Source organism: Borostomias antarcticus (genome assembly GCF_949987555.1).
Source record: "Borostomias antarcticus genome assembly, chromosome: 24".
Taxonomy (NCBI): Eukaryota; Metazoa; Chordata; class Actinopteri; order Stomiiformes; family Stomiidae; genus Borostomias; species Borostomias antarcticus.
The window spans coordinates 6,074,438-6,099,562 of record NC_140257.1 but is presented as its reverse complement, the minus strand read 5'-3'; the positions used below and the strand labels follow the sequence as shown (position 1 = coordinate 6,099,562).

The 25,125-nt window shown below is 46.0% G+C and overlaps 1 protein-coding gene across 1 annotated transcript in view; it reads left to right on the top strand.

The window, feature by feature from the left end:
* Positions 1 to 6,709: 6,709 nt before the first annotated feature.
* Positions 6,710 to 25,125, top strand: part of kcnq3 (potassium voltage-gated channel, KQT-like subfamily, member 3) — a gene marked incomplete at both ends in the record, with an annotated part of 100,122 nt that continues 81,706 nt past the window's right edge. Inside the window, one exon of the mRNA XM_084458003.1 lies at positions 6,710 to 7,005. Coding sequence (XP_084314129.1) covers positions 6,710 to 7,005 — 296 coding nt within the window. The remainder of the gene's footprint in view (positions 7,006 to 25,125) is intronic.

The window sequence follows — 25,125 nt, the reverse complement described above, 5'->3', positions numbered from 1 at the left end:
TAAAGTTAGAAGCACATCTTTGGCTATTGGTGTGGCTTTTCAAAGATCTTGATTCAAAACAAAGACCTAATTATTGAGTTACAGGAACCTTTGTATATTACCAGTTTAACTTAAAACATTTGAAACCAAGAGGTCCCAAACTACTGTGCATGGAGCTGTGTAGGGTCAGAGAAATGTGAAGGAGACTATGACGTTCGTCACAATATTAAAACCTGCACGGGGGAATATGAGTGGGACGATAAGTGGGTTACAGAAGGGCCATGATGACTCAGGTTTATTTGGAGCAAATGATGGTGCGACAAGGTACATTTTCCAGTGCATATCAGTGCATGATCAGATGGTGTAGATGTCTCCTTGCCTTGGGTTAAGATTCACTTTTGCACACAAAGTTGGACAGAGATAGAGCTAAATACACACCTCAGAAATAACCTCTCTCTGGCTGGGATTCAAACCCACAGACCCACACACAGGCATCATACTCAGTAAAGAGAAACCTGATAATGGTAGGTTTTCATATCACGTAACAGTCTGGTTGAATCCCATCATGTGTATGTGTATCTTTGTGTGTTCATTCGGGGGGCAGTAGGTCAATGCAAAGGGAAGAAATACGACGTGTGATCTGTTTGCCAGGATAGTCGAGTCCCAATGTAATCCATGGTCACTTCTTAAGCTCTCAAGGGAAAAGATAGCATTTAGTGATTTCAAACAGAACTGGCCCTGGGTAGATGTGCAACCTTCCTTCCTTCATCGTCTGCACTCTCTTGACAGACTATGCTTGCCTATTTACAGTAACACTATGTGGCTGCCAGTCAGGAAGGAGGGGAGGAAGGAAGGAAGGAAGGAAGGAAGGAAGGAAGGAAGGAAGGAAGGAAGGAAGGAAGGAAGGAAGGAAGGAAGGAAGGAAGGAAGGAAGGAAGGAAGGAAGGAAGGAAGGAAGAAGGAGCTGAGGGTTGTTCACATCTGTTGCATACTGTAGGATGCTGGAGTCAGACCTTAGCTAATACGTCCTGAGTGATGACTGACCCTCCCCCCCTCCCCCCACCGCCCCCCCGTCTCTCTCTGTCTCTAACGTCACCTCCAGGCTCCACAGCTGCCAGTCCACCCATGCCCTGTCACTCCAGAGGACAGGATCAATCCCAGGAGTCCTTCACTGTCTGACCGGCGCATGACCCGAGCAGGGAGTGTCTAGCCTTCAGTGTGGCCACGCTCACTCTCTTCCTTCTCATATCAAGACTCTGTTCTCAAGACCCTGTTCTCAAGACCCTGTTCTCAAGACCCTGTTCTCAAGACCCTGTTCTCTCTGCTTCATAGCAAACTGTCTGTTATCACAAGTGGCGTCTGAGCAGCAGGGGAGAAGGGGATAGCGTGCACCAAGCTGCTGCTTTTCCCATTAGAAAGCTCTGATTTCAAAACGGATGTATTTTGTGTGGTCGAGGTGACACGTCTAGACAAAAAAAATACAAGAACACAGGAACATTTGTAAACAAATTGGAGAAAAAAAATGTATAGACTCTGAATCTGTTGCAACTGGACCTGCACGCTGTAGTCAATAGTATTTGAGCAAACCACCCCTCTATCAGCCCACTGTGACCCGACCCTCCCCGATCCCCAGCTCCCCGCTGGAACCATGAATCCTGACACATTCATTGAGTATCCATACTGTCTATGGGCTAGCCTAGTCTAACTTAGGAAGACGAGACCTCTTTGGTCAAACTCAATTACGTATTCCGTGCTCCTCATCCTAAGTACAGTTGACACTGCACTCTGACAATGTGGAAGTTGGGATGGAGAAAAGAATCAGTGGGAATTTGATTCAGTAGGAAAATTTCTGGCGCCCAGTGTTGGATGGTTTGTCTCCTTTGTAATGAAAGAGACCTGGGTGAAAGAGAGACCTGGGTGAAAGAGAGACCTGGGTGAAAGAGAGACCTGGGTGAAAGAGAGACCTGGGTGAAAGAGAGACCTGGGTGAAAGAGAGACCTGGGTGAAAGAGAGACCTGGGTGAAAGAGAGACCTGGCTGAAAGAGAGACCTGGGTGAAAGAGAGACCTGGGTGAAAGAGAGACCTGGGTGAAAGAGAGACCTGGGTGAAAGAGAGACCTGGCTGAAAGAGAGACCTGGGTGAAAGAGAGACCTGGGTGAAAGAGAGACCTGGGTGAAAGAGAGACCTGGGTGAAAGAGAGACCTGGGTGAAAGAGAGACCTGGGTGAAAGAGAGCTGGGTGAAAGAGACCTGGGTGAAAGAGAGACCTGGGTGAAAGAGACCTGGGTGAAAGAGAGACCTGGGTGAAAGAGAGACCTGGGTGAAAGAGAGCTGACCTGAGAGAGGACAGAGACTGAGGGTCAGAGGCTGGACCACCTCAGACCTTAGGAGGAATGAGGAAAGCATATCAGAGACTGGACAGTACTGTACACCAGAAGATACAAGACCAAGGCCAACAGGACCCTGAAAGACCTCTGTAAAGCGCATTGTGTTGCCTCTGGGTATGAAATGCGCTATACAAATAAAGCTTTGATTGATTGATTGATTGATTGACCCCAGCCAGCCAGGAAATGGACTGTTCTCTCTGCTACAGTCAGGGAAGAGATACCGCAGTCACATGGTGAGCATGGAGAGACTCAGGAAGAGCTTCTTCCCACAAGCCATCCGGCTCCTGAATGACTATCTAGCGTATATAGAATATCTAGTGTAGCCTACATAACATAACCACATGCAAATGTCAATATATCTCCCCCCCGGGATTATTTATTATAGCTACAGCATGTACATAACACACTCAAGCCCCCCTCCATGCTATATTTAAGCAATAAGACAGGAGAGGGAGTGCTTTACCGTGGTTTATTGGCACATGCGGCCGCAGGCACGACGCGAAGCGGAGGCACCACAGCCGTGTCAATAACCACAGTAAAGCACGACCTCGAGTGTCTTATTGCTTTTATACAACAGCACTGCACTGTCATTAAATATATATATTTTTTAAATATGGGTTTAGTGTTCAATTTCGCTAAATTGTGTTGCTTTCGGCCCTCCGCAATCCAAAATAGTTCCCAATTGTTTACCGTTGCTATTCGCCTTATTCACCTCAGGTCAGTCTGACGTAATTGGGGGTGTGGATGCAGAAGTGCCCGTTGACTTTAATGTTAAAAGTTGACTGTCAAAACACCACTTGAAGAACCAAAATAGTCAAAATAACAGGCTGAATACACTATTGGGGTTACAAACTCATCATTACCAGACTCTGATTGTTTTACCTTGTCGCACAATAATTTGCTCCAAATAAACCTGAGTCATCATGGCCCTTCTGTAACCCACTTATCGTCCCACTCATATTCCCCCGTGCAGGTTTTAATATTGTGACGAACGTCATAGTCTCCTTCACATTTCTCTGACCCTACACAGCTCCATGCACAGTAGTTTGGGACCTCTTGGTTTCAAATGTTTTAAGTTAAACTGGTAATATACAAAGGTTCCTGTAACTCAATAATTAGTTTTATGTTTAGTTTAAAAAGTCTTTGTTTTGAATCAAGATCTTTGAAAAGCCACACCAATAGCCAACGATGTGCTTCTAACTTTATAATCCTACTTGTTGCAATTCTTTTCAGTATTTGAAGGAATATCAGATTTCCAGGGGATGGGAGGCTATCCCCATGTAGCCCCCAGTCCAGACCCTGTGTCCCTAGCACCACACAGGGAGCTGGTTGATTCGTGGATCCGCCCCGTGATTTGGATCTGCTCCAAAATATAATAGGTTCTAAGTTGGCCCATGCTACACCCCTCCACTGAGTTTCTTTAAAATCGGTCTGGTAGTTTTTGAGTAATCCTTCTAACAAATAAACAAACTAGAAATGGTGCTCAGAGAGCACAGAGCTCCGCCCATGAATGCATTTTGTAGTTCTGTGCACACGCACGTGCACGTGCATGTGAGCAAGACATGTTTGGTATTGCTGTATCTGTTAGATCGAGAGCTTTATGCCAGTCCATATCCTGCGTCTCTGTGACCTTCACACGTCGAGATATGGCCGTTTCAACCCCCCCTCTCCCATTGACAATGAATGGTGGGGATTTTTCACTACTGAGTCCAAGTGCATAAGATGACCCCACCCCCTAGCCCAAACCCTGTCTCTAGCGCCCCCACACGTGACCCCACCCCCTAGCCCAAACCCTGTCTCTAGTGCCCCCACACGTGACCCCACCCCCTAGCCCAAACCCTGTCTCTAGTGCCCCCACACGTGACCCCACCCCCTAGCCCAAACCCTGTCTCTAGCGCCCCCACACGTGACCCCACCCCCTAGCCCAAACCCTGTCTCTAGCACCCCCACACATGACCCCACCCCCTAGCCCAAACCCTGTCTCTAGCGCCCCCACACGTGACCCCACCCCCTAGCCCAAACCCTGTCTCTAGCGCCCCCACACGTGACCCCACCCCCTAGCCCAAACCCTGTCTCTAGCGCCCCCACACGTGACCCCACCCCCTAGCCCAAACCCTGTCTCTAGCGCCCCCACACGTGACCCCACCCCCTAGCCCAAACCCTGTCTCTAGCGCCCCCACACATGACTCCACCCCCTAGCCCAAACCCTGTGTCTCTAGCATCCCCACACGTGACCCCACCCCCTAGCCCAAACCCTGTCTCTAGCGCCCCCATACGTGACCCCACCCCCTAGCCCAAACCCTGTCTCTAGCGCCCCCACACGTGACCCCACCCCCTAGCCCAAACCCTGTCTCTAGCGCCCCCACACATGACCCCACCCCCTAGCCCAAACCCTGTCTCTAGCACCCACACGTGACCCCACCCCCTAGCCCAAACCCTGTCTCTAGCGCCCCCACACATGACCCCACCCCCTAGCCCAAACCCTGTCTCTAGCGCCCCCACACGTGACCCCACCCCCTAGCCCAAACCCTGTCTCTAGCGCCCCCACACATGACCCCACCCCCTAGCCCAAACCCTGTCTCTAGCGCCCCCACACGTGACCCCACCCCCTAGCCCAAACCCTGTCTCTAGCGCCCCCACACGTGACCCCACCCCCTAGCCCAAACCCTGTCTCTAGCGCCCCCACACATGACCCCACCCCCTAGCCCAAACCCTGTCTCTAGCGCCCCCACACATGACCCCACCCCCTAGCCCAAACCCTGTCTCTAGCGCCCCCACACGTAACCCCACCCCCTAGCCCAAACCCTGTCTCTAGCGCCCCCATACGTGGAGCTGGCTTCGCTCTAAGTTAGGTTTTAATTTGTGGATCTGCCCCGTGATTCAGATCTGCTCCTAGTTTTGCTAGGGCGGAGGTAGCCAGGCCACATATTTACCCCAGCCCCAAGAACATATTAAAATTTGAATGGGGGGATTTTTTGCTCTTGAACCAAAGTCCAAAAATGAATGGAGGTGAATGGGCACACCCCAGTCCAAACATGTCTCTAGCACCCCCCACATGGGGTGCAGGCTTCGCTCAAAGTTTTTTTGGGCTCTGTGCGTGTGCACGTGCATGCGAACAAGACATGTTTGCAACCAACCAACACAGGCCACCACCGAAAACATTACCTCTCACACCCTGTGCTAATGCTGGACAGAGGTAATTACTGTCTGTTACTATCTCTAGGCCTACAATTAAAAGTCTCACTTGGCTCTTAATGTTATTACCAGAGCGCCTACGTTTCTGGATCGTATTTAACAAGTAGCCTACGTTAAAGGATCATCCTATTATATTGTCTTGTATACTACTACCCAAAAAAATAAATAAATCGGCTCTTCAGACGACTCCCATCGTTCACTTAAAGGAGCCGGCTCGCTACGACCGACACGTCAGTTTGTGTGAAAAACGAAATCCTTCAGTCCTCCGTGATGCCTAGCGTTGGGCTTCAATTTCAATATCGACTCCTTTACGCAAGAGACATCCTCATCCAGTCCTCCACACCCTTCCTCATCCAGTCCTCCACACCCTTCCTCATCCAGTCCTCCACACCCTTCCTCATCCAGTCCTCCACACCCTTCCTCATCCAGCCAGCGTCTGTTCTATCGGGAGCGCAGGTGGAGCCGAGGCTTTGTCGGGAGCGGTAGCTGGTGAATATGGGTAGGCTATGGGTGCTTCAACTCTTTGTCAACGTCCTGCTGATTAATTAGTCTACATTGAAGCCAGTGATGCTTTCCTTCCTGTATTTGTGGCTCGGGTGTTCACATTTTCTCAAGGTAGGATTTGAAGGCAATATATTGTCGGCGTTTTTTTGGGAGATATGAAATAACAAACCAGGCAATTGTTGCACGATGTGATATCCACTGATAGAATATTGCTTCGTATAAGACGCGCTGGGGAGACACACGGGTATCGTAAACGCTTGATTACGTCTCTATCCACACCCATTCCTTCACACCCAACATCTAAATCAGTGAGATGAGATATTGCATGAAGTAGCCTACCAGGTTACCATAGGCTGTTTCTTCATGCTTTGTATGTGACTTAACATCGTTCCCCTGTGACGTCTCTCTCTCTCTCTCTCTCCCCTGCTCTCTCTCTCTCTCTCTCTCTCTCTCTCCCATATTACTCTGTAAAAAAAAAAAAAAAAAAAAACCTTTTTTATCCCCCTTTATTTCCTCTACAGTCGGAGTGTCGAGCACCTCCTTTCGCGAGGGCGACCACAACCCTGAATGACCCACTGCTGAAGGCATCTTGATCTCTCGCCCGGATCATGGCATGCTGCTCAAACCACATCTTCACAAGTGAATATGGGAATCAGGTCCAGAAATGTTGGTAACGGTTCGGAGGAGCAGAGGGACAAGAAGACATCAGCTCTTCCCGGGGACTTGGACCAAGGGACCGGGCCGGACAAAGATGGAGCTCTGTTGCTCGTGGCTCCGGGTCTCAAGAGGGGGTCCACTGGTATCGGACTGTTGGCCAAGACTCCTCTGGGGTACACGCGACCCACCAAGAGGACTAACCTCAGGAAGAGGAGGATTCAGAACCTCATCTACGACGTGCTGGAGAGACCGCGGGGATGGGCGCTACTGTACCACGCGTTTGTGTAAGTAGGCGAGATCAAAGAAACCATTTATTAAAAAACTATAGTTTAAACATATGAACGAATACCAATGGGAGAGTAGCACTGAGGTTGATAAAGTTACAATAGCACATTAGTAGGCTACAGTGGCTTTCAAGTTTTCAAAAATACTCATTTTTTGAAGCAGCTGTGGCAATTTGGGTATATTTGATATTTTATTTTATATTATCTTTCTTGCCGTGGAAGTCGTGCATAGCCTAGTTAAATAACTATAGTAATCTTCATGTAGCATAGGCCTATTTATACTGAAATGTAAGTTCAAGTTACTGAAATACCTACTTCTTTATAAAGTGAGGCAAGCAAAACTGACAGACAACCTCAATTTAAAACAAAATCACGTTTAGTTTTGTCATAAAGTGTAGTCCAGTTCAGTGTCACGCCCTGATGAAGGTGTCTGTACCTCAAACCTTCTTTTTTGGATGTTGTTTATAAAGGCACAAATTAGTGACTCGGTGTGTTGTCACATGATTTAACTGGAATCATACACAAGTTAGTCAGACGACTCAAGTGTGTGTTTCTGTCTAGCCTGAGTCTGGTAAAGCCTTTATGAAAGTGGCAGCCTACTGTAGGTCTACATCTCTTTGTTGTTCGGCAACAAGTTAGAGCTCTTTTCTCATATAGGCTAAATGTATGAGAATTGTTTGTTTTCCTAATTGAGCTATAGACTCCAAATGATTATGTGATTGGATTAGAAACATCTTGACGTTTGTCTCTGCAATCGTGATGTTTTTGATGGGGTCGGGAATGTGTGTTCTCAGTAGTAAGCCCCCGTGTGTATGTGTGTGTGTGTGTGTGTGTGTGTGTGTGTGTGTGTGTGTGTGTGTGTGTGTGCATGTGGATGTTCCCCTTCTCTGTGTGCTTTGCTTTGCTTTGTGGCAAGACTGTCAGAATACTCTGTCTACACAGACTCAGCTACAGAGATGCTCTTATAAAGAGAGAGAGAGAGAGAGAGAGAGAGAGAGAGAGAAGGATAGTAAAAAGACACAAAGGAGGGAGGGAAAGACTGTTCAGAGAGAAAGCAAATAGAAAGGGGTGGAGGGATAAGACAGAAAGAAAAAGAATATGGTGGGGATAGAGAAGATGCAGTGATGGAAGGAGAGAAAGAAGAGATGAGAATGAGGAACAGAAAGATGGGGTGAGAGAGAGAGAGAGAGAGAGAGAGAGAGAGAGAGAGAGAAGGGTGGGGGCAGGTTGGGGGGAGATGTTGTGCATCAGCAGATTCATGGCGGATCAGTAGTGATCCCTGCCCTCTTGTTGGCATCCAAACAAAGCAGCTCTCCTGACGAGGGGTCACGCTATCAGAGAAGATCAGATTCAGTAGAGGCGCGTTCTGTAGAGGTCTGTGATTGTTCCGTGGTACTTTCTCCTGAGAAGATGAGTGGTCACCATGTGCGATTGTGAACTCTGACCTTTGTTAGTAGTAGTAGAATTTTATTTACCCTCAACTGGGGAGGAAATTGCACAATGCTTGAGAGGCCAAGTATTCCCGTTTGGTCTGTTTTGGTTAGGAGTGAGCCTTCATGTGATATGAGCATGTTCAACCTTCTAGACCTTAAGTGGTTCGACGTCAGTCCATGGTCCTGAAAGGCCAGGGGAAGAATAGAAAGCAAGAAAGCCCCACATTACTCTGGCACAACAGTACACGGCTGCTTCGAAGCACAATGTGACGAGTGGTGAACACACAGGGTACCATCATAACTGATGAACCTCAACAGTCACCATGGTGTAACCCCGAGAGAGACTTCCTGAGTGAAGAATGACCTCACCACCGTGAGAAAGCGTCACTCAAATTTACTTATTACAGCATCAACTTACTCTGTAGAAATTATTCATTGCTAGGGTTGCAAATTTCAAGGAATTTCATTCATCGATAACTGTTAACCTTAACAAACAATAGTCGATTCATTGATAAGAACGTCCCACACAGGACTGTGCTTTGCTCGCTTCATTTTTGTGTCTTCTTCCGCTGTGTCGTTGAAATTTCTTGGCATCCCAATTAGCCTTCACTACATGGCGTGGCGCCCTCATGTGCAGTCAGACCTTAAATCATCATTACATTTCACGCAACTCCCGTTGATACGTTCATTCACAAAAAAAAAAGTTATGTTGCATTAACAAGAAATTAATTGAGTAACCAAATCTTACTTGATTAAATTCTTATCGGCGATTAATCAATAGGGGATTACCTGTTAACATCCCTAGTCATTGCTAATTCTTTTTCATCAGGATTAACCAGCTTACTGACCTTGAATTAAAAAGTATTGTTCCACCTCGGAAATCTCTCTTAGTCTTTTCTAGCACATACTATTTGCTGACCACACAACAACTATTATTAGATATAATAATGACTAAATGCATAAGTACTTACGCACCTCAGCAGGCACATCAATATCCAGGCAATATTGCAATGGCATTTAAAACACAAATATGGCCCACCCGGGATGAACTGGAGTTTGGGATGTGTGTGTGTGTGTGTGTGTGTGTGTGTGTGTGTGTGTGTGTGTGTGTGCGTGTGTGCGCATGTGTGTGGATGTGTGTGTGCTGTCCGTGGTGCTTCAAGCCAGATCAGAAGAGAAGCTTATAAAAAGGTTCCCTCACTATTCAGAAGTGGCTGTCATAGTTGGATTTCATTGGCAGGCAGCTCATAAGCACTCCTTAGTGATAAGTAAGCATGTATAGCAATCAGAGGTGCTTTATGATCAGATAAACTTAGTAATTTAGTCATGATCACAAAGCAATAGCATCATCGTTGAAATTAGTTGATTGTGAACTGATGGTACACTCAATTCGGGGATCATTGTCAACTTACAACTAACAGGCTCCTTTATTTCCAAAATAATGCCTTGCTTTAGTTGATCAATATTCACTCTGGATGAGACCTACTTATATGAATGACTGTGTCCCATACTACATACTATATAGTACATACTGCAACTCACATACTACATGCTATCTGGTATGTACTACTTAAACTACTACAAAAACACGTTTAGTATGCGAGATAAATGTAGTATACTATCCGACGCCATCCAGTGAAAGTGACTGGCTCCAGCTCGCATACTGTACGGTTCATGTTAACTTACAACAATATTGAGCTAGCCAGGCATTGGAGTTGGTCACCCAGCAGGGTCGATCCTCACCTTTCTGTATAATCCAAACTGTGGAATGGCTGTGATAATAATCCACAAAATGTTTTGCCTCCTTTAGCACCAGCTGCAACACTCTTCTCCAAATCCATTCTCTCCGTTAGCAGAGCTAACGTTGCACTCAGTAGCTTATGCTTCTTCTTCTTATTATTATTATTATTATTGGGGTTGGTGAGAAGCTTGTGCAGTGTAGGGGTTATTTTGGGGGAATTAGCTGTTGGATTGTTATGCTCAGGGCTGCTGAATTTGACCAAAAGTGTGGAGTGAGATTTTTTTACTTAATCACAAGCACCCGCACCCTCTCTCCCCCCCCTTTACAACCTGTTTTTGTTTGTCCTTGCAACTGCTTGCTAGCTGGTGGCTAGCTTATCTTACGCTAGTTTAGCTAACGTTGGGGGAATTAGCTGTTGGATTGTGTTCAGACATAATGTAGGCTGTCTGGTACAGTCCACTGACCAGTTGCTGGTTAGCTATGAGAGGCAGGATCCCAGCCGACCGTTGCATCCCCCCAACCCGCAACGGAGGGTTATCAACTGGGCTGGGACTCCGCCTCTCATCGCTAACCAGCAACTGAGCCAATTGAGCTAAAGGTGGTTAGCTAGCACGATCGTAAATTACTCAAACTGAATAAATGTGACACCGATAAGCACACCTATAGTTAGCTTAATCTTGATATAAGTAATACATCTGCAAAAAAAAACGTTTTTTCTTCCGACAGATTTAGCGAATTACTGTCGCCTCAACTTCCCCCAATTTTGACAAACCAGAAACTGTACGGTGACGTGCCGTGACGTTTCACTCAAATCGCCATCTTGTTTCCGGAATAGCATTCTCCCCCCATCGATTCCTACTACATTTTTGTGGTAATTTCGGGAATATGTAGTACATACTATATAGTACGATAGATGGTATTTGTTGTAAAAACATGCCACTCCTCATCCAGACCTTGACTTTCTTTTTTATTTGTTAATTTAAAGCATCCCCATTAGCTAATGCCATGGCAATCAGCTAGTCAACCGCACACAACAAACATTACACATCAAAAATACATCAACATCAAAGGCAACTGATACACAGCGCTGTACATCTGCAGGGTACACTTAGGCCTGTACGTCCAGGAAATTAAATCCAGTATGCATAGACAGAGGTACCTCAATCAAGCGCTCAATCAATCGTTGTCTGGTTAGGTCAATGTATCTATCATGCGGATGACATTCAATTACTCTTCATACTGGATTGATTTCCACTGTATTTGAGCCTTTCCTGCAGGCAGTGACTGCTCTCCCTGGTGGTCTTGTATAGACCTGGTGGTCTTGTATAGACGTGGTGGTCTTGTATAGACCTGGTGGTCTTGTAGAGACGTGGTGGTCTTGTAGAGACGTGGTGGTCTTGTATAGACCTGGTGGTCTTGTAGAGACGTGGTGGTCTTGTATAGACCTGGTGATCTTGTATAGACCTGGTGGTCTTGTAGAGACGTGGTGGTCTTGTAGAGACGTGGTGGTCTTGTATAGACCTGGTGGTCTTGTAGAGACCCGGTGGTCTTGTAGAGACGTGGTGGTCTTGTAGAGACCCGGTGGTCTTGTATAGACCTGGTGGTCTTGTAGAGACGTGGCGGTCTTGTATAGACCTGGTGGTCTTGTAGAGACCCAGTGGTCTTGTATAGACCTGGTGGTCTTGAAGAGACGTGGTGGTCTTGTAGAGACCTGGTGGTCTTGTAGAGACCCGGTGGTCTTGTAGAGACGTGGTGGTCTTGTAGAGACCTGGTGGTCTTGAAGAGACGTGGTGGTCTTGTAGAGACGTGGTGGTCTTGAAGAGACGTGGTGGTCTTGTAGAGACCTGGTGGTCTTATATAGACCTGGTGGTCTTGTAGAGACCCAGTGGTCTTGTAGAGACCCGGTGGTCTTGTAGAGACGTGGTGGTCTTGTAGAGACCTGGTGGTCTTGTAGAGACGTGGTGGTCTTGTAGAGACCTGGTGGTCTTGTATAGACCCGGTGGTCTTGTAGAGACCCGGTGGTCTTGTAGAGACCTGGTGGTCTTGTATAGACCCGGTGGTCTTGTAGAGACCCGGTGGTCTTGTAGAGACCTGGTGGTCTTGTAGAGACCTGGTGGTCTTGTAGAGACGTGGTGGTCTTGTATAGACCTGGTGGTCTTGTAGAGACGTGGTGGTCTTGTAGAGACCCGGTGGTCTTGTATATGGCAGTGAGGACGGATGACTGAATGAAGTCATTCAGTAGAAGAAAACACCAGAGGGCAGAATAAGTTCTAGTGGTGAACATGCACACACATTTAAATTATTGTGAGTAGGAACATAGCTTGTCTTATGGCTTTTTTTAATCAGCAAAATCAGACTTTTTCTAAATCTAACTTCAGACAGTCTCTTCAACCAAGCATGCTCACAGCTGTTTGTCGTGTGGTCGTGACAGCAGGTTGTCAGAAAGAAGCCCCACTGTGCCACATCAGCCCTCCCTGCAGATGGAAAAACATGTCATGCTGTTATGATGAATGTAGCAAAATTCTTAATGCGTCTACCCCAAAGAAAAGTAAATCATGAGGCAAAAAGACGAAGGAGTATCCTCTGGGAACACACCTCATCACCCATCATACTGCCCAATCAACTTTTGGGCTGTGATTATTTAGGCATTAGCATCAACATATAAAAAATAAAACGGGAATACATCAGTCCAAACAAATTAGAAATCTGTGGTATTTTATTCAAATTCACCTACAATGCAGAGTAATACTGTTGATACTTGTTTAGATCTTGGTATAATCCTTTGGTTGTAACTGTGTTGAGGAGGACCAAACCTCTTCAAACGATTTATTGTCTGGGAGTGTCTTATTGTCCGGTGATTTGTAACGAGCAGATGCTGTGTTTTCTCTCTGGTAACTCTGGTAGATAAGCATTTAAACACAAAGGCTATTAGTGGGTCAGGTAAGCGTGAAATTAAGAGGGAAATAAGATATCCTACTGTTCTAATGAAGCACAGAGCTCTCCAATTGGCTTGCTTGATGGTCTATCAGTGGAATAGCTGCTGTTAATTGGTTGGATTAAGTGCCAGAGGGTGGGGCCACTTGGCAAGAAATCTGGATTTCTATTGGGGCACCACCAAGAGCCCGAACTGTTATTGGCTCAGTTACTGTATGTCGGACGCTGCTGAGTGGGTAGTATTTTTACGATCTGCCTTCAAAAAACACTCTGGTTCTTGCATAACGCCTTCGATGGCTGGATTATGAGGTGGTAGTGGACAATTGTTATTGTGGTGGGTTTGATGGGTTAAAGCTACTCATCAGTGCTTTATAACTCTATAAAGTCCAGGATTATCATCAGCAACCCCTTCCCCAGGTCAACTGGTGCGCAAAGAAGCAGCAGCAGCATTTGTAGACATAGACAGACGCTCTCTATCTCGCTGCTCAGATAATGTGGTTTGTGTCGGAGCATGGATGGATCAAGTTACATTTTGAAAGTGTGAGTCAGTGTGTGAGCTGAGTACTAGTAATGCGGGCTGCCTCTAGTGGTCGTGTTTTAGCACATTTTCAACCTTCAGCTGGTCACAGTGCATACAGTATCTAGAGCCCCATCACTGACCCCCCCCCATCAGCCTCTGGGTCTGGTCTCATGTTCATGTTGTGGGGGAGATAATCACACGCTCTGTTTTCTCTCCCGGAGCACAATTATCCCAAACACCAGAACACATCAGATCCTCCTGTGTTATCAGCACTCAGCTGTTTCCCCCTTTCCTCCCTCCCTCCATGCACATCGCCCCGGTGCTCGTTCTGCTATACCCTGAACCCAGACTTCAGTAATGCACATGGCGCCCAGGCTCTCCTGCCCCTCCCTAAGCTCCCTCAGGGACCTCGCTTTAGGGCCGAGCTGCTTGAGGATGAAGCCGGTCCAATTGAATTACGTCAAGTGAAGCTGCAAAAACGCATTAGCTTTCAGGTACAGGTCACACTGCCACAGCTAGGAAACAGTGTTGGAATGAAGGGCACATTTCAACTTGGCTGAGAGGAAGGTTGTATTTTGAGTTCAGAATGTGTGGATATTACAGTTGTAATGCTCTTTTAAAGTGCCATCAGCAGTCCTTATTGTTGTGACTCTTGGATGTGTCTGTTGTCAAGCAAGGTTTAATGTGCTGTGTAATTAACATAGGGCCTCCAGGCTCTGGTGAATCATCTAATATGTTGGCTTTGACCTTTTGTACTGGCCTGGTCCCCATGAAAACACAGCCTACAAATCTTAATAACGATGTCACAGTGTGATTACTGGAAGTATGCTAAAATGTCAGTTTGCCTTTAAAGACATGCTTGCATCATCTTGCATGAAGACATCACTTTACAGAGCTTATTTTTTCATTCTGGGAAATCCCCCAATCTCTATAAAGCATTACCTCGATCCCGAGCTGGCACTAATGCTTTTTAAAGAATGGGATTTCCCAAACTTCTTCGTTGTCGTATGGGTTTGGTGTAGTTGTCCTCTCCTCCCAGGCTTGGGGCCGAGGGGCTATCCTTATACCACCCTGAGCCTGAGTGAGGGGGTCACCCGGGGTGTATATCTGGGCACACCTCCAGGATATCCTCTATGTCACTGTTTCGTCATCCACAACCGTCAGGCCACGCATTCCATTGGATGTCTGATATATCGGACAGTCCTGGATGACGTGGTCTGCGGTTTGTTCCTCGGCGCCACACTCGCACGCCGCACAGGATACCAAGCCCCATCTGTGCATCGGTGAGCGGAAGCGTCTGAGCTGGTCTGGAGACGATTAAGCCTCGTCGGTTACCCACGCCGGTCTGGGTAGGTCCATCCCGGGAGGTGAGTCTGGAGGTGTTCACCTCCCACTCCGCACGCCAGATGTAGTCCGGCCATCCTGCCTTGCTGATGTTAAGATCTCTGCATTGCTGCTGGAGATCCCCTGCGGCAGGCAGGCACTAAAGGGTGTCTCGATTTGAGATGCCGGGGAGGCTCCGCTGTTGCAATGAGCCTCTTGCTGTGCTTCCTGTGCGGCGGAGGCCAGCGGGCTGGATGCCTGCAAGGATGGGAAGGTTGTCCACAGGAGTGGGACACAGGCATCCTGTCATGATGCGCAAGGCTTTGTTGATTGGCGGATCGATGAGGCGGGTGTGAGTGCTGCGACACCAAACCGGTGCGCAATATCCACTGGTTGAGTGGACCAGGGCTAGGGCTGCCATACGCAGTGTTTTTGCGCCGGCGCCCCAGCCTGATCGGACCAGTCGCCTCACCAATGCCACACGTAAGGTATAATCAATTAGTAGGTGTGCGTTAAACGGTTTTAAGGCACGATGTGGAGGCGAAGAACCACCCGACGCGCAGCAGAGGGTGGTTGCCTCCATGAAGTGCCTTAAAACCGTTTAACACACACCTATGAGTTGATTATCCCGCTTATACCATGGCCCCACATGCCAAAGACAAATAAATATGTGCCATTTACTCGCATTTTCGACATTAAAATATAAAGAAATGTTATTTGTGTTGCTCATTGCTGAGTTTCATTATAGTCCCTCACTGCTAATACGATACGATACGACCTAGCAACCAAACACTGAGCCTAGCAACCCAAACTAGCTAATTCCATAGCCTACTACAGTATACCCATATATCTGTATGACTGTACCTGATATTGCTAGATAGCAATGAGCGAAGTGTAGGCTACTGCATATTTGCTGTGCAACATAAAAATCGTCCAGCTGTCAAACCTAGCCAACAAACTATGTATGATAGCCAGACACCTGATTGTCCTCAACTCCAAAAGTATTGTTTTCATGTCATGGTATATCACTGTTAGTCATATCTTACGTTCATTGTGAATTGATTTGTGAGGACGGGATGTGTCATATCATTACACAGCAAATATGCAGTATCCAACTAGGGCTGGGTTTAAAAAAATCTATTAATCGAATCTGAATCGATTCTGAATCAAATGATACACGGTTTTAACGCACGTCTGCTGGCCAATCAGAAAAGTTAACCAGGCCATGGTATAAGAGCTGTTAACTTCTTACGCAGTGACTCGAGGTGTCAGCGGAACGTGAGCGACCTGTCCAATGTCACGGCGAGATAGGTTGGTTCGGCGATGCATGGCAGGAGTGTTCCATCGATGTGCATTTGGAGCTCACGTTTGGCTTCCTTGTTGTTATGGTGGAAGGCCGCCGACACCGTCTTTGCCTCGCTGAGCTTCAATCTCCTATTTCCAGAGGTATGCCACTAGTGTCTGCATGTCCTGGCTCAAGGTCTCCTCCACGGCCTGCTGCCAGTACAGCAGCGCAAGATCGTCTGCGTAGGCATACTTCCTGGTAGGTGTAGATGTTATAAAGGAGGGGGCCCAGGACAGATCCCTGGGGGACGCCCTTCTTAAGGCGTCGCAACCTGCTTCGCTGTCCACTATACGTGTCGTAGGCAGCCATCAGCTCTATAAAGACGGCTCCGGCCTTCTTTTTAGCCGAGAAGCTGTCCTCGATGTCTTGAGTCATCAAAGTGACCTGATCTACGGTCGATCTCCCACGTCAGAACCTAGCCTGCTCCTGTGAGAGCAGCGGGTCGATGATTGGTTTGACGCGGGCGGAGATGAGATGATTGAGGATCTTGAAGGGATCCCTAACAGAAAGATGGGTTGGTAACTCTTGGCGTCCCCTTCAGGCTTGTTCGGCTTAGGGATCGCGACAACTAGGGCCCCTCTCCAGATTTTGGGGATCTTGAGTTGGTGCAAGCAGGAAGAGAGGAACGCTCTTAACCAGGACTTCAAGGCAGGCGCGGCATGTAGTATAAGCTCCGGGCAGATAGAATCAGGCCCCGGAGCTTTCCCTGGCTTTACATGCTGGAGGGCAGCAGCGAACTCCTCCGGTGTGAATTCACCAGAGATGTTACCACCGCTAGGAGTTGTGGCCTTCCAGAGGTCAGACACTTCTTTTGCCACGAGACGTGACGATTTGCGGTCTTTGCCATCATATGTCCCACTTTTCACGAATTGTGATGCAATTTTGTTTGCAGAGATGAGGCAGTTTCTAGACCTACCAGTTAGGTTGTCATGAATGATCCATGCCTTGCTGCTGAATTGTGAGAAGTCAATGGAGTTAATGGCCTTCTCCCAGCGCTCTTGTCCTTCGGCTGAATCTAGACAGCAGGGCTTAGGCAAACTGAATAGATACAAGACATATAAACACAAAACTGTCTGGCTAGCTCAATCTTCAGATGTAACTGTGTTGGAATAAATGTGCTTTTCCGAGACTACATTTGTATCCAAGGTTGATGGGCTTCAGTGGAAACTGCAGCGCATTCTTGCCAAAGAGGCCTGTGTCGGAGAAACAGCGGGGAACGCCCAACCACTCCCTGATGTAGCTGTTGGCGATGTCGTCCATCCTGCTGGCAATCCATGATGGAATTTCGCTCACTTTCAGTGGCCACATCACATGCTGGAAAAGTGAGAACTGATAGCACCAAAGCTTGAGTTTCCTGGGAACCTGGCTGCTGTCGATCTTCACAAGCCCCTCTCTCAGCTGCTTCTGTACCAACCTCCCCGTCTGTCTGTCTGAGAGCTGTCATGTATACTCCCTCCCAAGACTTCGGATGCGTTGCTCTGCCAGCAGCGGTCTCTTCTTTCCCCCAGCTGTGAAGTCTGTCCTGTCATCCCGTCCCATCGGTCCTTTTCTGATTGAATGGCTCCTGTACTTTGAGGGCTTGATCTTCATTCCTGCCCACAGTGTCGGTGTGCTGAAGCACTTGAGGAGTCTCGCTGTGCACGGGGCTGTCGGTAGAATGCTTGTCACATCATCCATGTAACTTCTCAGAGCAGGCGACATCTACCATCTACTATGTCATGAGAATGTTATTTTTTTCCCAACATTGGATATTTATTGAGTGAAAATTTGCAGTAGCTGCATACAGTACTGTTTACAATAAAACATTTTCAACAATCTGGGAGGATGGTTTGTGGAGGACAGGGAGGAGATACTGTAGGTTTTACAGTTTTGGAGAAAAACTGAATGATGGATGACTTCATAATTCCTGTCATGAAAATTTCAGCTCACTTGGGCCTACATTTTGGTGACGTTTGCAAAGTGTACGGCTGATTTCACAAAATTTGAAACTTTACATGGTTGCTGCAATGCCACCATCAGGACTACTGACCCACAATGCCAGTTGAGGAAGTTTGACATAGGACTTGACTTATGTGCAATGTTTGGTGGTGTTTCATGCATGGGAAGGCAGATTTCCTAGGAACAGCAAGAAGATTCAGAAGAAGAAGATCAATATTGGCAAATACAAGAGTACAAGAGGCAGCTGGGCTGTCTGGCGCCTAATAAGTTGGAAGATACAAGAAGATATAAGAAACCCAATAAAAGGAAGATAAAAAAAATTAAGTTATACAAGTGAAGATATCAAGTAAAAACATTTTAAAAAGAAGTGCCTTCAATCATAAAATGGATGTTTACCGTTATATCCTGGTAATTTGTGTGGAATGAATTGCTCGGAAGGGTAAACACGTGATTCCCACATGGGACTCTGTCAGACTTAGGGCCGCTAAATAAATCACCCAGCATCGAGAGTGTGCGGCTTCTTTTCTTTTTCTACCCCTGTTTCTCAGACCACACTGCAAGAGACAAACAAGCAGTGGGAGGAAGTGTTATCCAGTTAACAGGCTGTAGTGGGCTGTGAGGTCAGTGTTTTATGTTTTTTAATGCATTCGGATAACTGGAGGTTGTTGATGAATTACAGTGTTCAGGTGCACGGATGCTGAATGATACCTGAGGCGTTTTTACCTGCATCTAGGACTACGTTGCTGTCATGGAAACTGCCAAATGAACAGAAGAAATATTAAAAATAGATACTAGACAAAATATGAAAGCATCGACCCATCACACAACCCATTCCAGATGGAACAAAATTACTCCCACACCTGTTTCTAACTAGAACACTAGACCCCATTCTCCCACACACATTGTTAGTTCTACCTTTTGCGGTGGAGGCACCGTGCACCTCAATCTACAGAGTAAATGAATGTCCCTGTATGAGAGGAACACAATACAAAGATATACTTACTATTATGAATTGACACAAAATAAAACACCACACAATACTGTGTAAATTACATTTACATTTATATTGGGGACAATGAAGCTTCACCCAAACAAGAAATTGAGATCAGACGGTGTTAAACCACCAGACTACATACAGAAGCACCCTACCAGCAACCATTTGCAGCACAGAGATGCCATCTCTGATAAGGCCCCATGTATCAGTACACTCTGTGCTTAATTCAATATCTACACGCGCACACACACACACACACACACACACACACACACACACACACACACACACACGCACAGGTTGTGCTTCAGGCCTTCCTCTCCCGGTCAGCCCATTACTGAGCATCTTTCCTGCCCTCTCCTCCAGTCCCCTTAAAGGAGACATAGATCAATAGAGCAGGGTTCAGGAGGAGCACCCTGAGGAGGATGGTCTTACCGTGAGGGGAAAGGAGATCAGCCCTCTGTAAGGGGAAACCCCTCTTCATGGCGGGGGCTGGGCAACGCGCCAAACACTGTGGTTATGGTCATTGTCTGTCTGTCTGGGCTCACTGTTGAGACAAAGAGGAGTTGGCAGTCAAGAGGAGGTATATGACACCATGCAGCCCAACCATCCTGTATAGTACATGAGAAGAGTTTCCTGGGGTCCCATTTGGTCTAAGACTCATCTATCAGATGACCTAAAAGGCTAGCTGTGGCGTTGGGGCAAGACGTTGAAAAAGCTCTACCTCAACATAAATTATATTTGAGCTGCTGTGGTCTAGATAGAAAAGCCCACACCTGAGATGGGAAAAAAACAAACCGTGACTACATAAAACAATGAAACTCCTACACTCGAATGCATGAGTCATTCTCTTGGTTTGGAACTGGGTAATGTGTGTCATAGATGTGAGCCATTCTGCAGATGGAGTGATAAGCTAATAAAGATGCGCTCAAGGACAGTGACGACACATTACTGCCAATTTGAGGCATTTCTCCAATTATTTTACGGTTTAGCACCGAGCTTAAGTCTGCCCTTTAGCCTAAAGCTAACTCCTTCTTAGCCATTGGCTTAGCTATACTGTATTTCATATGTGCATCTTTGAGAGTGAGATACTACTTGTTAAGTGTAGATCTAAATACCTGTTTATGTAAGAATATGGCCAGTTGAGCTTTGTGGTAATGATAGTTTGGGGTTTATGATAGCCTGTGGCTAATGGATGCAAATACAAAGGCTGGGTGGATCATTCATATTTTACTTACTTGAATATGTATGTTGAATAACACTTGAGGGAAAAAATATGGTAATGTCTAACAGCCACACAGTTCAAGAGACACGCAGCCAGTAGAGAAAGAAAACATCATACGCTTTTATATTGAATAGTAGGACAGCTGTGGGACAATGTTACGCAGACACACTCATACAGTACAGTACTTAATGACTAGGCTATTCCATCAAATACATCATTCACTATTGTATTGTAGATAGCTGTGCTTGACTAGCCTGGTAAACCAGACTCATTGCAATTTTTCACTATGAATCTGGACTTTCACCCGCCCAGAGCGATTTGAGTGGGTGGGAGTACTTGACTTGACAGACGAACTCCTTCAGCCAATCAGTGTAACAAAACATAGATCAAACTTTTGCCAAATCCAGTCGGAAGAACGGCGAAAATGTATTTTCCTCTGAGAAACTCTGCAATGCATACTCTTGTTCTTTAATTGCTGTTATTGAGTCTATTTCTGCAATAACTTCACTTATGGCTGTTTATTCTTCTAATGTTCACGTTACCCTCGTTGTTCAGGAGCTGCCATTACTGTTATACTACTAGCGTACTCCTGTATTTCCTGTTATCATCTACGGGAACCAATCAGGGACTGGGGGCGGAACAGCAGTTAAAATGCAGTCTCCTGATTGGTGTCCCATTTTCTGGGAAAACTCAAATCGCTCTGGGTGACCGAAAGTCCAGACTCATAGTGAAAACGTCCCAAAAAATTGCGATGAGTCTGGTTTACCAGGCTAGTGTTTGACTGAGTGCACCGATGTATTTGCAGGTGCCTATAGGCTACTTTTTAATAAAATTACAATGTTCAAAATGGATTGAAAGTTTAAAATATGGGATAAGTCTATTGTTTCTTTCCCTCTTTTGGCTCGCATATAGTTGTCACAAATGTGTCACAAATCCAATTTACGTTTCTACTCATGCCATTCACAACAGTCTTACATGGTGACCATCAGTTTATGCCACCTCGTTAGTTACAGCACGTCCCATCTGCAAAGAATTCTCAGGATCCAATTACAGCTCCAAAGAGGGCAAAGAAAACATACAAGCACACCTATGGGAGGGATTAAAGATGGGCTTTTTTCTTTCTTTGACAAAATACCACATCACATGCTCGGTTCTGCTTCTCTCACTGTCTTCTGATCTCTTTAATCTTCCCTGAAAAGGTGTGTGTGTGTTTAGAGGAGCCAGATCACACTGAGCTCAGCAGTGCAGTGCTATTTCCCATGTCATCATATTCTGTCAATGCCCTTGGCTACATAAAACATTATTTGTCCACTTACATGAGCATGGACTGTGGAAAATACTAGAAGTGGTGCTCAGAGAGCACAGACCTCCACCCCTGAATGCATTTCGGGGCTCAGGGCACCCCAAAATTGAATGGGTTCTAAATTCACCCATGCTACACCCATCCACTGAGTTTCATGAAAAGCAGTCCTGTTGTTTTTGCGTAATCCTGGTCCAAAAAACGAATGAAGGTGAATGGGCGTCCGGGCCGTGTGTAGGCAGCTCGTACACCCGCCCCGTGATTCGCTGGGGTTCAGGTAAAAATGACTGGAGGTGAATGGGTGGCTGTATTTGGCCGGCTCTGTGGTGCCCCCCTCGGGTCACAGCATGGGCATAGCATTTAGGGGGGAAGCTGGGGACATGTCCCCATCAATATTCAGAGACTACTGAATCGTCCCCAGCAATAATTTGGTAAACAAGCTCCTTCTCTACTAGCCCTGCCTCCCTAGCCCAATATCGCTATAGGATTGTCTTTCTGTTTCTTGCTAACGCGTGAGAGGCTGGCTGTAGTATCGAATTTGGTTGCGTGGCTACAAAGCTCTGAGCCTCCGTCAACACCACAGTTCTGTGCACATAAACAGGCCAACGGGAAAATCCTCGCATCTCGTATTGATTCAGTATTGAAAGTGTATTTTATTTTTCAATACGGGACAATCCCGTATTAACGGTAACGACTTTCCCGCCATTGCAATTCCCGCAAGATTTGAGCCATGAGGAGGTTCGCCTACTGAATTGCATAACGTTACAAAACAAACCAGACATGTAAGGTAAGTTTTCTGAACCCTATCAGTTGTTATTAATTTGTATGCAGCAAGTGCACATGTGGGCCAAATGCATGATCATCAGTTCAGGAGGTTAAAGAACCAGTCTTCAGGATAATCATATTTGACTGTAGCGTAAATTAAATGTATGCTTTTCTATTTTATATAGTGAAAATGTTTTTGTCTTGCGCACATACTGTAGCGCGCTCGCATTTAATGTCCCCACCAAAGCTCAAATTAAAAATACGCAGTTGGGTCACAGCCGCGGGGCAGTGCGGTGCACTCCAGGCTCTCCCCACGCACACCCCAGTCCAAACCCCATGTCTCTAGCACTCTGAGCTCTCCCCCCTTACACCCTAGTCCAAACCCCATGTCTCTAGCACTCTGAGCTCTCCCTCCGCACACCCCAGTCCAAACCCCATGTCTCTAGCACTCTGACCTCTCCCCCCTTACACCCTAGTCCAAACCCCATGTCTCTAGCACTCTGAGCTCTCCCCCCGCACACCCCAGTCCAATCCCCATGTCTCTAGCACTCTGAGCTCTCCCCCCTTACACCCTAGTCCAAACCCCATGTCTCTAGCACTCTGAGCTCTCCCTCCGCACACCCCAGTCCAAACCCCATGTCTCTAGCACTCTGAGCTCTCCCTCCTTACACCCTAGTCCAAACCCCATGTCTCTAGCACTCCGAGCTCTCCCCCCGCACACCCTAGTCCAAACCCCATGTCTCTAGCACCCCCACACAGGGAGCTGGCTTCATTCTAGTTTTTGTTTTCATTCGTGGATCCGCCCCGTGATTCGGATCTGCTCCAAAATGTAATGGGTTCTGAGATGGCCAATGATTCACCCCTCCATAGAGTTTTATAGAAAACGGTTTGGTAGTTTTAACATAATCATAGTCCAAAAAATGAATGGAGGTGAATGGGCAGTCTGGCTGTGTTTGTGCGGCCCGTGGACCCGACCTGTGATTCAGATCTGCTTTAAAATGTAAGTGCTTGTAAGTCGGCCAATGCTACACACCTCAACCGAGTTTCATGAAAATCGTTCTGGTAGTTTATATGCAATCCTTCTAAAAAATACATGCACACTCAAACAAACAAACAAAATGCATGCCACCGAAACTACAGTACACCAGCCATACAGAAAATGGCAGTCGTTTAGGGATCCAAGAGCAGCACAGCAACACACCTTGACATTAAGTCTTTCACGTAGTGAGGCTTTCTGTGGTGATAAACAGGATTATGCAGTGTGCAGTAGTGTGTGTTGTAAGTAGTGGTGACAGATGACACCCCCAGCAACACCCAGGTGGGTGCTGCATACTAGCCCCCTGATTATAGTGCTTTCAGCATCGGGAAAGGTACATTGATTCAATAACAATGTTGTTATTATTATTATTATTATTATTGTTGTTGTTGTTATTTTTATTGTTATTATTATAATTAGGGGTCCTACAGTAGTACTACACACTATGCTCTCTATGTAAGCACAACTAGCGATTCATCCAGACAGATTGATGAAAACAACCGTTTCGCGGCAGAAAATAGATTTTTAGAAGCTGCATTCTCGTTGCCCCGATCACCGCCATTACATGGATATACTGGCTCGCGCTGGATTTTAAATTTCTTCTACAGGCCTCCGAACTACACCAAAGTGATCTCGGTGAGTCAAACGTCTTATAATATGTCGTAAATAAGGTCCAGGTTGTCAAAAACGAGCATTGTCCTTTAACAAAAAATCAATCTCATGCAGCTTTAATGCACTTATATGCCTAGCAGTAGTTGTTTTAGGAGTTATAGTAGTAGTAGAAGTAGTACTAGCATTTATAGTAGGCTAATTCTATATTGATATTCAGGCAATTCATTAAATCTTTCAACTTTGACAGTATTAGTATGTATAATAATATATTGGCAATATATAATTTGTAGCAATGTATTTAAGTTCTTAGCTTTTTTCAGTAATGCAGTTAAGCTTCCAGCTCTGCCATTTTTACATTTCATCTTCCAGTTTTTCTTTTAGCTTCCAGGTTTTTAAGCTGTGCAGTGTTTCATTTGAGGTTTCCGATTTTTCACATTTATGCATTTTCAGTAATACTTTTGCAATTTCTTTCAGCTGCTCAGCATTCAGGCACATTTTCTGCAGGAATGCAATTTTCTAGTTATTTATCACTCTCTTGCTTTAAGAGTGAAGAGTTGAATACATTTATACTAGTATATAGATACCATTTATACTGTTCATACTTTATTCTCGTTAGATATCTATTTTTGATATATTTGTATTAATATTAATATCTAGTACTATTAAACCTATCTAAACTACATACTATGCCTGCTGTCAGCAAGCACACACATTTTCATAAGAAAATGTACCTTTTCTAGTTATTATTAGGGGCCCTATGCTATGGTATTAATAACCCGATTGCATTCTTATTATTTTCCTGAAAGTGATCAAATAACTCAAAAATGTTTGCATTTCTGCCATTTGGTTTGTAGTCCAAAATCTGTCAGTCTGCCCTCTGTCTGTTACTCTGTCCTGTCTGTCAGTCTACCCTCTGTCTGTTACTCTGTCCTCCTGTCTGTCAGTCTACCCTCT